The sequence below is a fragment of the Danio aesculapii genome, chromosome 24, assembly GCF_903798145.1.
Source record: "Danio aesculapii chromosome 24, fDanAes4.1, whole genome shotgun sequence".
NCBI lineage: Eukaryota > Metazoa > Chordata > Actinopteri > Cypriniformes > Danionidae > Danio > Danio aesculapii.
Window position 1 is genome coordinate 17,033,615 of NC_079458.1, and position 12,181 is coordinate 17,045,795.

Genomic DNA, 12,181 nt, shown 5'->3' on the forward strand with positions numbered 1-12,181 from the left:
TAGAGCTGTATAAAACTGTATTAAATGAGGATCACAATTTTCTCGCGATTCTGTAGATGTAAAATAAAGGTTAATAAGAGTAGGCTATTATTATTGTTATTTCTGAAACGTATGGTCAAAAATAATAATATCAGGGATGCGTGTAGGTACACTGTTGGCTAAAATGTTATATATAGAATTAGAAAGGTGGACTTGAATAGACTTTAAGTTTATCCTGTGTGATTTCGCGGACTCGAATACGTCATTACATGAAGGCAGAAATGGCCATTTTGGGTGAATTATACCTTATAAATACAGTATGCTGACTCTTTCAACACTTTTGGAGTCTGGCTGTGTCCAGTTGCTGAGCAGCATATATAAACAATGCAATCGCCTTTATGCTCGTCTCCTGATCTTGAAAATATAATTGGCTGAATCGTAGAAATGCTGGATTAATATTGAGTGGAGATTTGCGATCTTTAACGATTAATCATGCAGCCCTACCATGTATGAATGTGTGAACAAGATAGTGTATGGGTGTTTCACAGTACTGGGTTGTGGCTGGATGGGCATCCACTGCATAAAATATCCCAGAGTAATTGGTGGTTCATTCCACTGTGGTGACCTCTGATAAATCAGGGACTAAGCCGAAGTATAGTGACTGTTTACATCTTCACCCTATAAAGTCTGCTGTATCATTTTTGATTCATGAAGGATTGTGAATTATTAAAACAATAACATTAGAAGAATCTAAAGAGTGCTGAAATATATTCATCAAATATGATGTGTTTATTTGTTCAATCATTCAGCTTTGTAGGCTCACTGTTTTGCCCAGCATATACTTACAGAGCTTTCACTATAAAGCCAAGAGTTTTATCGCCATCTCTCTAAAGCCAAATTATCGAGAGATTTAGAGCAATAAATTATATTTAAATGCATTCTAAAAGCAGGATTTATACTTTTGTCGTCATTTACAGACATGTTTTTCTAGTTGATGCATCATATTTCCTCTGAGCTAGTGGGAGGGTGCTCACGTGTGTGATTGCACGCATTCAATCGGAATTCCACTGTGTGCAGAATACAGGGAGCAGAGAAATGTTAACATTAAGGCTGTTTTGTTTGTTTGATAAAAGAACAAACCATAGACCTCTTCTATAGGAAATTAACTTGTAATGTCTTCTGTTGTGATTTATTGCGATATAGTAAGATTAATGTACCTTTACACAGAAAAGACAGCAGAGACACCAAGCCTAAAGTGGAAAAAACTTTCCAAAATGTGTATATTCGTAAAACGTTTAGTGCGGCATAGCATCCTTACACTAAATTCTAAGCAGACACGGGCTCACTTTAGGGCCGTGGCTGTGCAAAGATGACTTAAGATACATTGAATTGACTGTTGGTGTGGTGAGGCATAGGTGATTTTATGGTGTATATGTTTAAATTAAATGTACCTATATGTGCATAGGTACACACATAGAGAGAGAGAGAAAAATCTCATCTCGATTCGACATCGCACAAGTCTTCACATTGTTTCCATCCATCCATCCATCCATCCATCCATCCATCCATCCATCCGGTGATGGATTACGTAAATTAAATTTGTTTTAAGAAAAACATATTGTATGTATTAACACATATTAATGCTGATATTAATTGATGAAAATATAAATTGATTATTATTTTATAATATTAATTTTGGGTGAATGTTTAGGTGCTATTACTGCAAAAAAATGAAAAAAAAAAAAAAAACTCTTGAGCTTGTTTGGTTTGTTGACCCCATTGTTGGCTCAATGTGGTGACCGTTGAAAGTCATGTCACAATATAACACTGATTCACTTCCTGTCACATTAATCCCTGTTGCACCACAAAACGGCCATCAGCAAATTGTGTTGCCAGCTGCCGGATCTGCCATTGAGACCGCTGACTTCTGATACGCTACGCCTTCAAAAGTTTAACTGTAGGAGTGAAGGCAACCGCAGCCCTGACACTCTGTTTATCTTCGTTTACTGGTATTGCCTGAAAGTTGACACCGAAATGTCATCTTTTACTCACCCTCATTTCATTTCTTACCTATATGACTATTTCCTCTGTATAGTACACCAAAGATTATGTTTTTAAGAACAAAGATGTTTTTTGGTGTATGTGTATATATATCACTTCGGACCTCTTTGTCTTTCAAAATGTGTACATTTCAAAGAGAAACTCAAACTAGTTTGATAAGAGAATGTACGTAAGTAAAAGGTTTTGCAGTGACCTGGCCATGTCATTCCAAATCTATTTAGCTCTATTTTTTCTGCAGAACACCATATAAGATGTTTTAAAAAATGTTTTTGTGGATACATTCAACTTTGGACCTCAGTGACTTCTATTATGTGTACATTCCAAGGGGAAACCCATACAGGTTTGTAACGGCAACATAAAGTGTGCATTAGTAGTAAGTTAGTTTATGCAGTGACCTGACAATGTCGTTCCAAACTTGTTTGCATTTATTTCTTCATATACTTCATATACTAACATTTTTTTAAGTATATGTGTGTGTCTGTGTGTTTCTGTGTGAATACATGTCACTTTTGACCTCAGTGGTCTGACTCTCATAATATTCAATTGTCAAAGAGGAAGTCAGACTAGTTTGTAATAACATGAAAAGAGTGTATTAAGTAATAAGTTAGCTTATATGCAGTCACGTGGCCATGCATCTCCAACGTATATGGGCATTATTTCTTATGCAGAACACCCTTTTTTATTTTGTGTAGTTTTGGACCACATTGACTTTCATTATATGCATATTTCAAGGAGAATGTTGTACAGGTTTGGAACAGCATAAACCGAGCGTACTTAAGTAATAAGTTAGTTTATGCAGCGACCTGACTGACTCTATAACCTGTGTTGTAAAAACTGCGTTTATGGCTTGGCACTTACAGGAATGTGCACTACCGTTATCCAGCATCTCACAGCATGGTGCTATAACTCATGAGGACGCTTTGAATTTATGAGCCCTCTCCGATGCCTGTTCCTTTAATCTGAGTGAGTTTAGAAGCACGGCGTCGGATAAGGTTTAATGGGAATCTGTCTGGCTTCCTCTTTTGTTTGCTTGTTCTGTCATGAACCCACTCCCTTTTTTTCTCTCGCCTGCATTTAGACACAAGGAAGAAGTTGAAGCTTGACTGTAAACTGACCATTATCGCTTTTAGGAGAAAAAAAAAGTGAACACGTGCTTGGGAAGGGGGAAGAACGCGTCAACCCGATGGCACACCCGAGATGACCTTATGCTGGCCTTTGTTTTGTTTTAGACTAAGTCAATATGGAATTAAACCTCTGAATTATTTGCTTTGTGTGTTTAGTCTAATATATGCAATGCAATGAAAAAAGCGTTTCATAATAGTTTGTATGTTTACACACACTGTGTGTGAAAACCTAAGATTAAGGGTGCTTTCACACTAGCACTTTTGGTCCGCACCCGGGTTCAATTGACGTCAAAGTATTGTACATTTAGCTAGTGTGGACGTGTCTTCTGAACTCTGGTGCGCACCCGTGAACCGTACCAGAGTTTGCATGAACTGTTCCCCAGACGACCTCTTTCAACTGGACTCGGGTATGGTTAACTGGTGTGTACCAAATAACGGAAGTGAACCGCCAACTGTACAACAAACTTTAGTTTTTATAACGTCAATTTGTGTGTGTATGTCTGAGTATCACCTACCTTGGTGACAATCGAAACTGACCCAGTGCAAACGGTGAGAATGTCTGCTTGTCTCCAGCCAATCTACTTCAGAAGACGTTTTTAAATGGGGTTTTTTTGTGGCAGATAGATGCAAGTGGCTCTCTGTATTTAGGTTTTGGTAACAAAGCCAAAAGATTCAGTAAAAGCAGAACTTGGGTTCGGTCCGGGCAATTGAACCAAGTGTGAAAGCACCCTTAATGATCTGAGTCCTAGTTTATTGAGTGAACCCGGTTGGGTTACAAAATCTCATGCTAAGTTTTATTGTGAGGATGATTAAAATTTCTTAAACTGAATTTTGGCTGTTGCATGCTAGTAGAGCAATGATTTAGGAAATAACCAAGGTTAAATTTTGTGGAAAACATGGTGATGTAACTTTAGAAAATGGCAGTGGTTGTAGCACACAAGAATACATGAAAATTGTAGGTTGTAGCTGTAAGAAGTGAAAGGGACAGCAATAGTATCTCACACTATGCTGTGATCTTGTTTCACTTCTTTTCTACCAAAGTTCAGCAACTGTAGTGCTTTTTATAAAAGATTTTTAGTCAAGTTTAAGTCAGGACTCTGGTCAGGCCATTTCATTATTCAATGTTTTCAGCTTCAAGGAACTGCTTTACCCATTTTGTTTTGTGACTGAACTCATTCATTAATTCATTTTCTTTTCGGCTTAGTCCCTTTATTAATCTGGGGTTGCCTCCGCGAAATGAACCGCCAACTTATCCAGCATATGCTTTACGCAGCGGATGCCCTTCCAGCTGCAACCCATCACTGGGAAACATACATACACACTCATTCACACACATAAACTACGGACAATTTAGCCCACCCAATTCACCTATAGCGCATGTCTTTGGACTTGTGGGGGAAACCAGAGCACCCGGAGGAAACCCACGCAAACGCAGGGAAAACATGCAAACTCCACACAGAAACGCCAACTGACCCAGCCGAGGCTCAAACCAGCGACCACTGGCGATTGTGCTACCCACAACCCCACTGTGCTACCTTGTGACTGGACTCATTTTTGTAAAGAAATTGTTGGCTGATTGGAAAAAATTGTATGTTGTGTAAGGAGCTTCTAATAAACATTTGCGTTTACTCCCGTCACATAACTTAATACAAGTATCAGCTCTTGTAAAAAACATTTTCTTAACCATGACACTTTACCTCCAACTTTCACTGACTTACAGATTTTGGGTTCAGTTTTTTTCTTCAGTTGGATGATGAATATAATGTTTCCCATTGAATACAAATCAATTACACTTGCTTTAATCAATACAGTTAACCTCAATCCAATCGTAACGCAAGTAAAAATTTGGCTCTTTTGAGAGTTCTGTTTTCAATTGTCAGTTCCACTGGTCACTGTTAGGTTGTAAGAGCTGATCCTTGTTTTTTGGTCTAGTTGTTCTTAGACTTTGTGTGGCAGACCTTGGACCAGTATCGAGCCTCAATGTCGAATTTTTTTTTCTCTCTTGGTTGGAACAGGCTGTATTACATTGAAGCAAAGTATGACGTGCAGTCAGGTTTTTTTTTTTTTTTTGTCTTTGGATCCTGGCCTGAGAGCTGAGGTCAGGAACAGGAGCCTCATGAGGACCACGTCATGCTCTCCATCATTGCGCTTCCTGTGTTTGACTCTGGAATCCACAGCTGCGATGGCCTCTCTCTCAACTGCTCGGCTCTTTTGCTCTCAAATGCAAATGCGCACATCAGCTGTGCTGTTTATTAGACATGTGACCCAGCTCCCATGTCACTGATCTCACATTTGCATGAGGGCCAGTAAGTCTGTACTGGGACAGACATTTGAAGCTGAGAGGATGTTGGCTTTTGGATGCAGTGTTGGGGTTTTCCCAGCTTGTAAGTGAAGATGTTTAAGTAGGAATGATATTTGATTGCGATGCTCATTCCAAACGTGCGATCAGCAGGGTCGAATGCGTTTCTGCGAAATGGGGCTGGTCATGTCTGAGTTGTGAAAAAAGTCTTGTTTTCTATGACTGTGGTTTGCGGGGGTTCGGCTCATCCAACTTGCCGTTCTGCTATTTATGGAAATGCTTCTCCGCAGATAGATGTGGTGATGTCACTGCTAAGAGAGGCCAACTTTGGTCTGAGAGAGAGAGCGTGTTACACCTGTTCCTACAGCGAGTCCAAGCCTTGCTTAAAACCTGAAAACCTAAATCTTTGTGCCTTTGGCTTGTGCTTGAAAATATATTCTCATCATTTTGTTCAGTTTCCATTAAGTTTTACTGGAGTTTGAAGATCAATACCAAAGAAAAGACAAAACATTTTCAAATGTCATTTTATAGTAGGACCTTTTTGGTGTGTTTTAAGGCCCAGACACGCCAAACCCAAAGGTCTGGCATTGGGCTTTGTTGGGTCGTCGGTAACACCCGATTCACACGGGGCTTCAGCGTCAATGCTTGACAGAGGGCGTGTCTGACGTTGGGGCTGACACGATCGTCACATCAGCGTCAGCCAATGACAATCTACGGCAAGCAAAGCCACTGAATCGGCGCCGACGAATCCACCATGCAATTCGGCAACGACTGACGTCACCCATTCAATGTGAATAGGAAGCATTGACGCTAACGCCCGGTGTGAATAGGGCGTAAGTGTTGTTCTAGTGTGTTCCACATGTCGTCTCTCGTCACGTAACATTAGATTGAGTTGACCTAATTGAACCTGTAGAATCAGCTCTGTTTGGTTATTCCGCAGCAAATCAGAGTGCAAGGATAGAAGTCAAGAACGAACAGAAAGAAGCCGGCTGTAATTTCACTGCTTTACTTGCAGACGATTTTGGTTATTAGATTAACAAACATCTTTGCATTAGTTAATGCATCAGTGGTGAGTAACAAGTACTGTGATAATAGTACCAAATGCTGCTTTGTTTACGCTTTGTGCACATTTCATCTTCCAGTTTCCCTTTGTGGAATAAGAAAATTGATAACTGCTCCCCTGTAGGTGCAGAAAGATGCATTCTTTTACGCGGGCACAGAAAACATTCTCTTGTTTTAGATGAGTGCCATTCATATGTTCTATTCTTGAGCAGCTTTTTGGTCCAAAAAGGACCCGATGCGAGCCGTCAAAAGAGTTGGTGTCCATCAACGCTAGTTGTTTGGCTTCAACTTGGTGTATCCCGGCCCTTAATGATCATTTGATTTAGTTTTTCTCCTGTAATTTAGAGTATACATGCTTGCTGTTATTAAACTATTATACAATATAGGTGTGTCTATATATGGTTGTAACGGTACACAGAAGTCATGGTACGTACCTCAGTTTTGGTTTCTCGTTTATGGCCCGTTTCCACTAAGTGGTACAGTAAGGTACAGGTCACTTTACTGTACCACTCAGTTATCAGGCTTGTGTTTCCACTGCCAAAAGGGTACCAATGGGTACCAATAGCCTAACGTAACGTCTGCGATTATGTAAAATAAATAAATGCAACATATATGAACAGATCCTTACAGTCTCCAATATGTTACCAATTACAGAAAAACTACACACAGCATACATTTAGTCCTTATTTGGGTACAAAAATAACACACAACATATAACCCAGTCAGTGAAAACCTCTCGTCTGTATCTTTAATCTTCACCAGCACATGTAATCTCTGTTAGAAAGTAGTTCCATCATTCCGAGTTCATAATAGTCCAAAAGGTGATGATAATAGTTAAACAGGGCAGTTTGTTCAGCTATTAGGTTGCTGAAAAAAATCATTTGCTTGTTCTCATCATTTGTTCTCCTTTGTTTTTTCGTGCTTCACTCTCGCATTTGTCAGCTTCGGAAAGGATCAGATGTCAGAAGCACTTCAAATAATAACGCGCATGTTTTTATCATCAGCTCAAAAAGTTCGTTATTTCAAATATAGACACGCAGCGAGCTCTCTGGAAAAAGAGAAACCGCTCGCACTTTAGACGGCCTTGTTAACATCTACGGTGCACAGGGTTAGGCTTTCTTGGCTTTATGATTGTTCATCAAGACGATGACAAGGTTTGTTTAAGCTCAGGCTTGACCATGGCTTATTATATGTATATATTATGACAGTGTAATGTCTCGGTTGTGTATTTAAAAATGGCTCTTTTGTTTTCATCCTCCTGGCTTGTTTACACACTGGTAATGTTTTTCTGTAAACCAATAGCATTTAGCTGCGTGTCTGCCTCTGCCTTTGGTACCCCTTGCTACGGACCCTTTGCAAAGGGTACCCAAAAAGTTGTACAGTATGGTTCAATTTTGGTACTTTTTGACAGGGGAAATGGGCATAAAAGCGTACCGTATCGTACCATACCACTCAGTGGAAACGGGCCATTAGATACAGGTTTGGGACAAGCAAATTCCCAGTGCCTGCTTTTTCTGTTTAATTTGAACAAGCAGAAGTGTTTCGTCACAGCTACAGAATTGAAAAGCCTCTCATGATGTATTAGTACAAAAATAAATAGAATAATAAAAAGTAAAACTTTTATAATTAAGAGACTGTGTAATAAACTTTCAAAGGTTAAGCCTAACCTCCTAAAACAACAGAAAAACAGCAGTTGTTCTTAGATACTATAAGCTTCAAAACTGAAGTCTCTTTTAATGAAAATGCTAGCACTGAAGGTCCAACCATAATAGCAGGTGCAGTGGACAACAACTGTTCACTCTTGTTTGTGTGTGTATATAGGAAAGAGACTCATACTGACTTGCATGTAAATGAGATGAGAGAATCTTATATTTAAGTAGTTTTTCTTTGCAAGCGCACGTAAAAAAAATCTCTATCATAATCTGCTATATAATTACATATTTCATAGTTATGTTGATATATTTTGTTACATTTCATAAATTGAGTTATATGCTTGTATAGTCTTATATATTTTATAGTATATAATACTATATTTACTTTATACATGTAATATGTGTGCTGTTAAACACTTGTTAAATAGTCTATTATATAGGGCTTCATGTATTTATAACTAAATAAAATATGTTTTTAAAATATATATGTAAATACAACATATAATATATGATTTAAATATGAATTCAATGAATCCTCTTGAGTCAGATTCTTATAAGAAGTGGGTCCTTGAGGTCACAAAACGGCCTCTGAAAAGTAAATGCGCTCCATGATAGTAAGCACACATCTTGATTACAAGGCGGCGACGGCGAAGTTGACAGTGTTTTATTTAGAAAATAAAGCATCCAGTCTGCTCTCTGCACTGCTGATAAGGAGACTCTAGCATGCTCTCCTCCTGCCAGCCCCTCCCACCATTTGCGTCAGTGGCACTGCTGGTCTGGTTGGCTGTTGCTAGGTGGCTGTGTGTGAGTGTGTATGAGAGAGAGCGAAAGAGTGAGAGAGAGACATTGAGAAGCAGCACGGCCAGCTCGTTTTAAGTGTGTGTGCGTGCGTGTGTACAACTAAGACAGCTGCACTAAGCTCAGCATGCATTCTGTCTGGGCCTTGAGCTGGTCTCCGGCCATCTACAGTCGCACACACACGCAAACACACGTACGCAAATCCATACACCCACATACTGACATACACTGTAACACCTGCAAGCACACCGACAGAGACTATGATCCGCAGTTTTCCAAAGGTCCAATGGGAATTGCTCTGATTTTGTCTATTATCACGATTCTAGTCAGATGGATTTTTTCTAAGGTAGGTTTTCTACTAGTTGTCTCTGCTTTTTTTTTTACTTTAACTCTTGACAACTGTCCGTGTGTTTTGTCGAAGAGAAAACTAAGCCCGTTAATATTGGCGTTACGTCTTGGAAATGGATTAAGATCTGATACAGATCTTGAATTATAAAGGACTTTACCATGAAAGTTGGACTCACTAGTCAAGTGATTGATCCAGTGAGGATATCCCGACAAACTGCTTGCCTTTGCTTAAGTCACCTTGGGAATAGTAAATTAATTTTCAGATTGGTTTGAGTATTTCATTTAGAGTTGTGGAATGGTTTATACTTGCTCTCATGTCCATGTGGACCAATCTAAAGGTTTTTTTTAGGCTTCTTAAATTTAAATCTGACCACCTCCCACTGGAGCTGTTCTTCAGGGTAGTGCAGCTGCTTTGGCTTTGGGATTAAATCATTTCTGGAGAAATTTGATTAAATTTATCATGAAATGGAAGTCACAATAGATCTTTTGCAATGTGGTGGATGTAATGGGATCACAATAGGATTGTGCAATACATCAAAAATATCCTAAGTTCACAAATGTACATATTTTGATTATACATACCACAATGGTTTGCAATAAATGAGCAATTTAATACTAATGTAACTTTTGTGGCTGTTTACTTTCAGAAGTGGTAATAATGCTTGAGTATTCTTTATTTGGCATGCTATCACATATTGCATTGTTTTTTGCTGCGTCGACATCAAACGCGGAAATTTGCACAAGTAAATTACATACAAAGTCAATGCCTGTGCATGACTAGAGGCAAATTATTGTGGTGCGAATGATATGGAATGTGTGACACATTTGCTGTGAATGTGTGAAATTCGCTTTAATTGGGTCTTCCATGCAAGTTCAAGTAATTGAAGTCAAGCTACAATTTTGCATGAAGGGGAAACATCCTGCTAGTGTTGTCACGATCCTGGAACTCGATACCAATCGGTACTGAAATTTTAAAAACATCCATTTCCTGCTAACATTTGAAAGCTGAAATGACTGTGATTGAAGGTCATCAGTTCACAGAATTTACTGAGTGTAACTACAGATACAGGGTCATTGGAGCATTTTAAAAATCGTTAAGATCAGACGATTCATCAGCGGATCGCTCGTATGTCAGCTTTTAAACAGACCAGCTGATCTTTGTGACTTTGAAACGCTCTAGTGTCCCTGTATCTGTAGTTACATTCGATAAACAGCGGTGAGTCCGGTGAACTAATTACCTGTACGGCCAATCACAGTCATTTCTGTTGAGCACGTGAACACAATGGCAAATCAGCGCTGTTTATAAACATGCTCAAATGTTAGTGGAAAATGGATGTTTTTTTAAATTCCACTACCGATTGGTATCGAATTCAAGTATTGTGACAACACTACCAGCAAGTAAACTAGAGCTAGTGACATGACGTGAACCCAGCATAAGAAGGCAACAACTTGTCTGTTGAATTTATTTATTTTTTAAATTATTATGTGCGCAAAACTGCATCTTGTAGCTAACTATAAGAAAGGAGAAAATATCATACATTAAACCAATTTAATAGTGATTTAATAGTGCAATTTTGATCTGGTACCAGTCAAACAGGGACCAGTCGAAATCCGATCCTTTGTGTACTATTCTATGATACTGTTAACCTTGTTAAGAAAAGGCATAAATGCATTACAAAGTTTTTACCCAATTAATTTCAGGTCTTTAGAGGCCATTTGAAAGCTTAACATTTGGTTTCTCACTACAAGATCACGCAGCGTCCCCATTATTAAACTTAATATTTACATAAATATCGGTGGTTTGGCATAAATTGACTTGATCCACTTGGAGTATACCAGGCTTATGATGCGTTCACACCAAATGGGTATGAAGCCTCAAGCACGAGTGATTTATATGTTAAGTCAATGCAAAGATGCGTCTAGACATCCTGCGACACGATATGCGCGAATAAAGCGGTGCGAATGACACCGTTTGTCCGAATGAAGTAGCACAAGTTGAGCCTTTTGCGAGTTTGACTCGCTTAACATGCAAATATAAATCAGGAGCTTTCTCTTGTAGGGGCATGATTATGACATAGAACCAGACAACAGTTCATCAAATTGGGCTCGGCTCAGTTGGAAGCACAGCTGAAAGCCTCCCATCATCCTGGTATAGTTTCTGGAGGAGTTTATGAACTCACAGAGCTGGGTGCACCTCTGAAAGGATCTAGTGTACTCAGACACAGCACCAAACAAATATTTACACTGTTTTTAACCTTCCTAAAGCACATAAACACAGCTATTCTCTCAATAAAATCCATGTTAGCCATTTAGCAACGAAGCTAGAGTAACCAGGCAGACAGAAGTCCAGCCCATGACTTGAATCCGTGTCTATTGTGAAGTGAATTTGACACATGAATGAAGCGAATTTGACACGCGAATGAAGCAAATAAACTCACTATGTTCATGTGTCTATTTATGCGTGAATAGTGTGATTTATTCGCGCGTTCCACGTCTGGTGTGAACACAGCATAAGTCCATGTACATTGATTATTAATTGGATGGGAGGCATATTTGAATGTGAGCTTGTGGTTGATTCCTAAGAGCTACAGGTTTTGAGTGGGTAAAATAATTGGAGATGTCTTGCATACTTCACAAAATATGGTTGATAAGGTTAATAACATGCATTTACAAATAGACTGGGTGAGTTTTTGACTCAAAGCATATTTACCGCATTGGATCATTCATTATTTTGGCCAAGTTGATTTATACCGCACACTAAGGCTGCACAATATATAGATTAAGCATAGACTTTGCAGTGTGTTCTTCTGCAATAGTCACATTACAGGATGTGCTTGTCGAGTCAGTATTGTTATTCC

At 39.0% G+C, this 12,181-nt stretch overlaps 1 protein-coding gene across 13 annotated transcripts in view; it reads left to right on the forward strand.

Moving 5' to 3' along the window:
- pde7a (phosphodiesterase 7A) overlaps positions 1–12,181 on the forward strand; it is a 65,186-nt gene that overhangs the window by 19,377 nt on the left and 33,628 nt on the right. For 3 of the 13 annotated variants that reach the window (XM_056451037.1, XM_056451038.1, XM_056451039.1), the window contains exon 1: positions 9,169–9,321. The exons of 7 other annotated variants lie outside the window; for them this stretch is intronic. In XM_056451037.1, the coding sequence (XP_056307012.1) occupies positions 9,262–9,321 (60 nt within the window). In that variant the 5' untranslated portion in view covers positions 9,169–9,261. Of the gene's footprint in view, positions 1–9,167; positions 9,322–12,181 lie in introns of those variants that run through there. 3 more of the 13 variants (XM_056451040.1, XM_056451042.1, XM_056451036.1) reach the window with 2 other exon arrangements.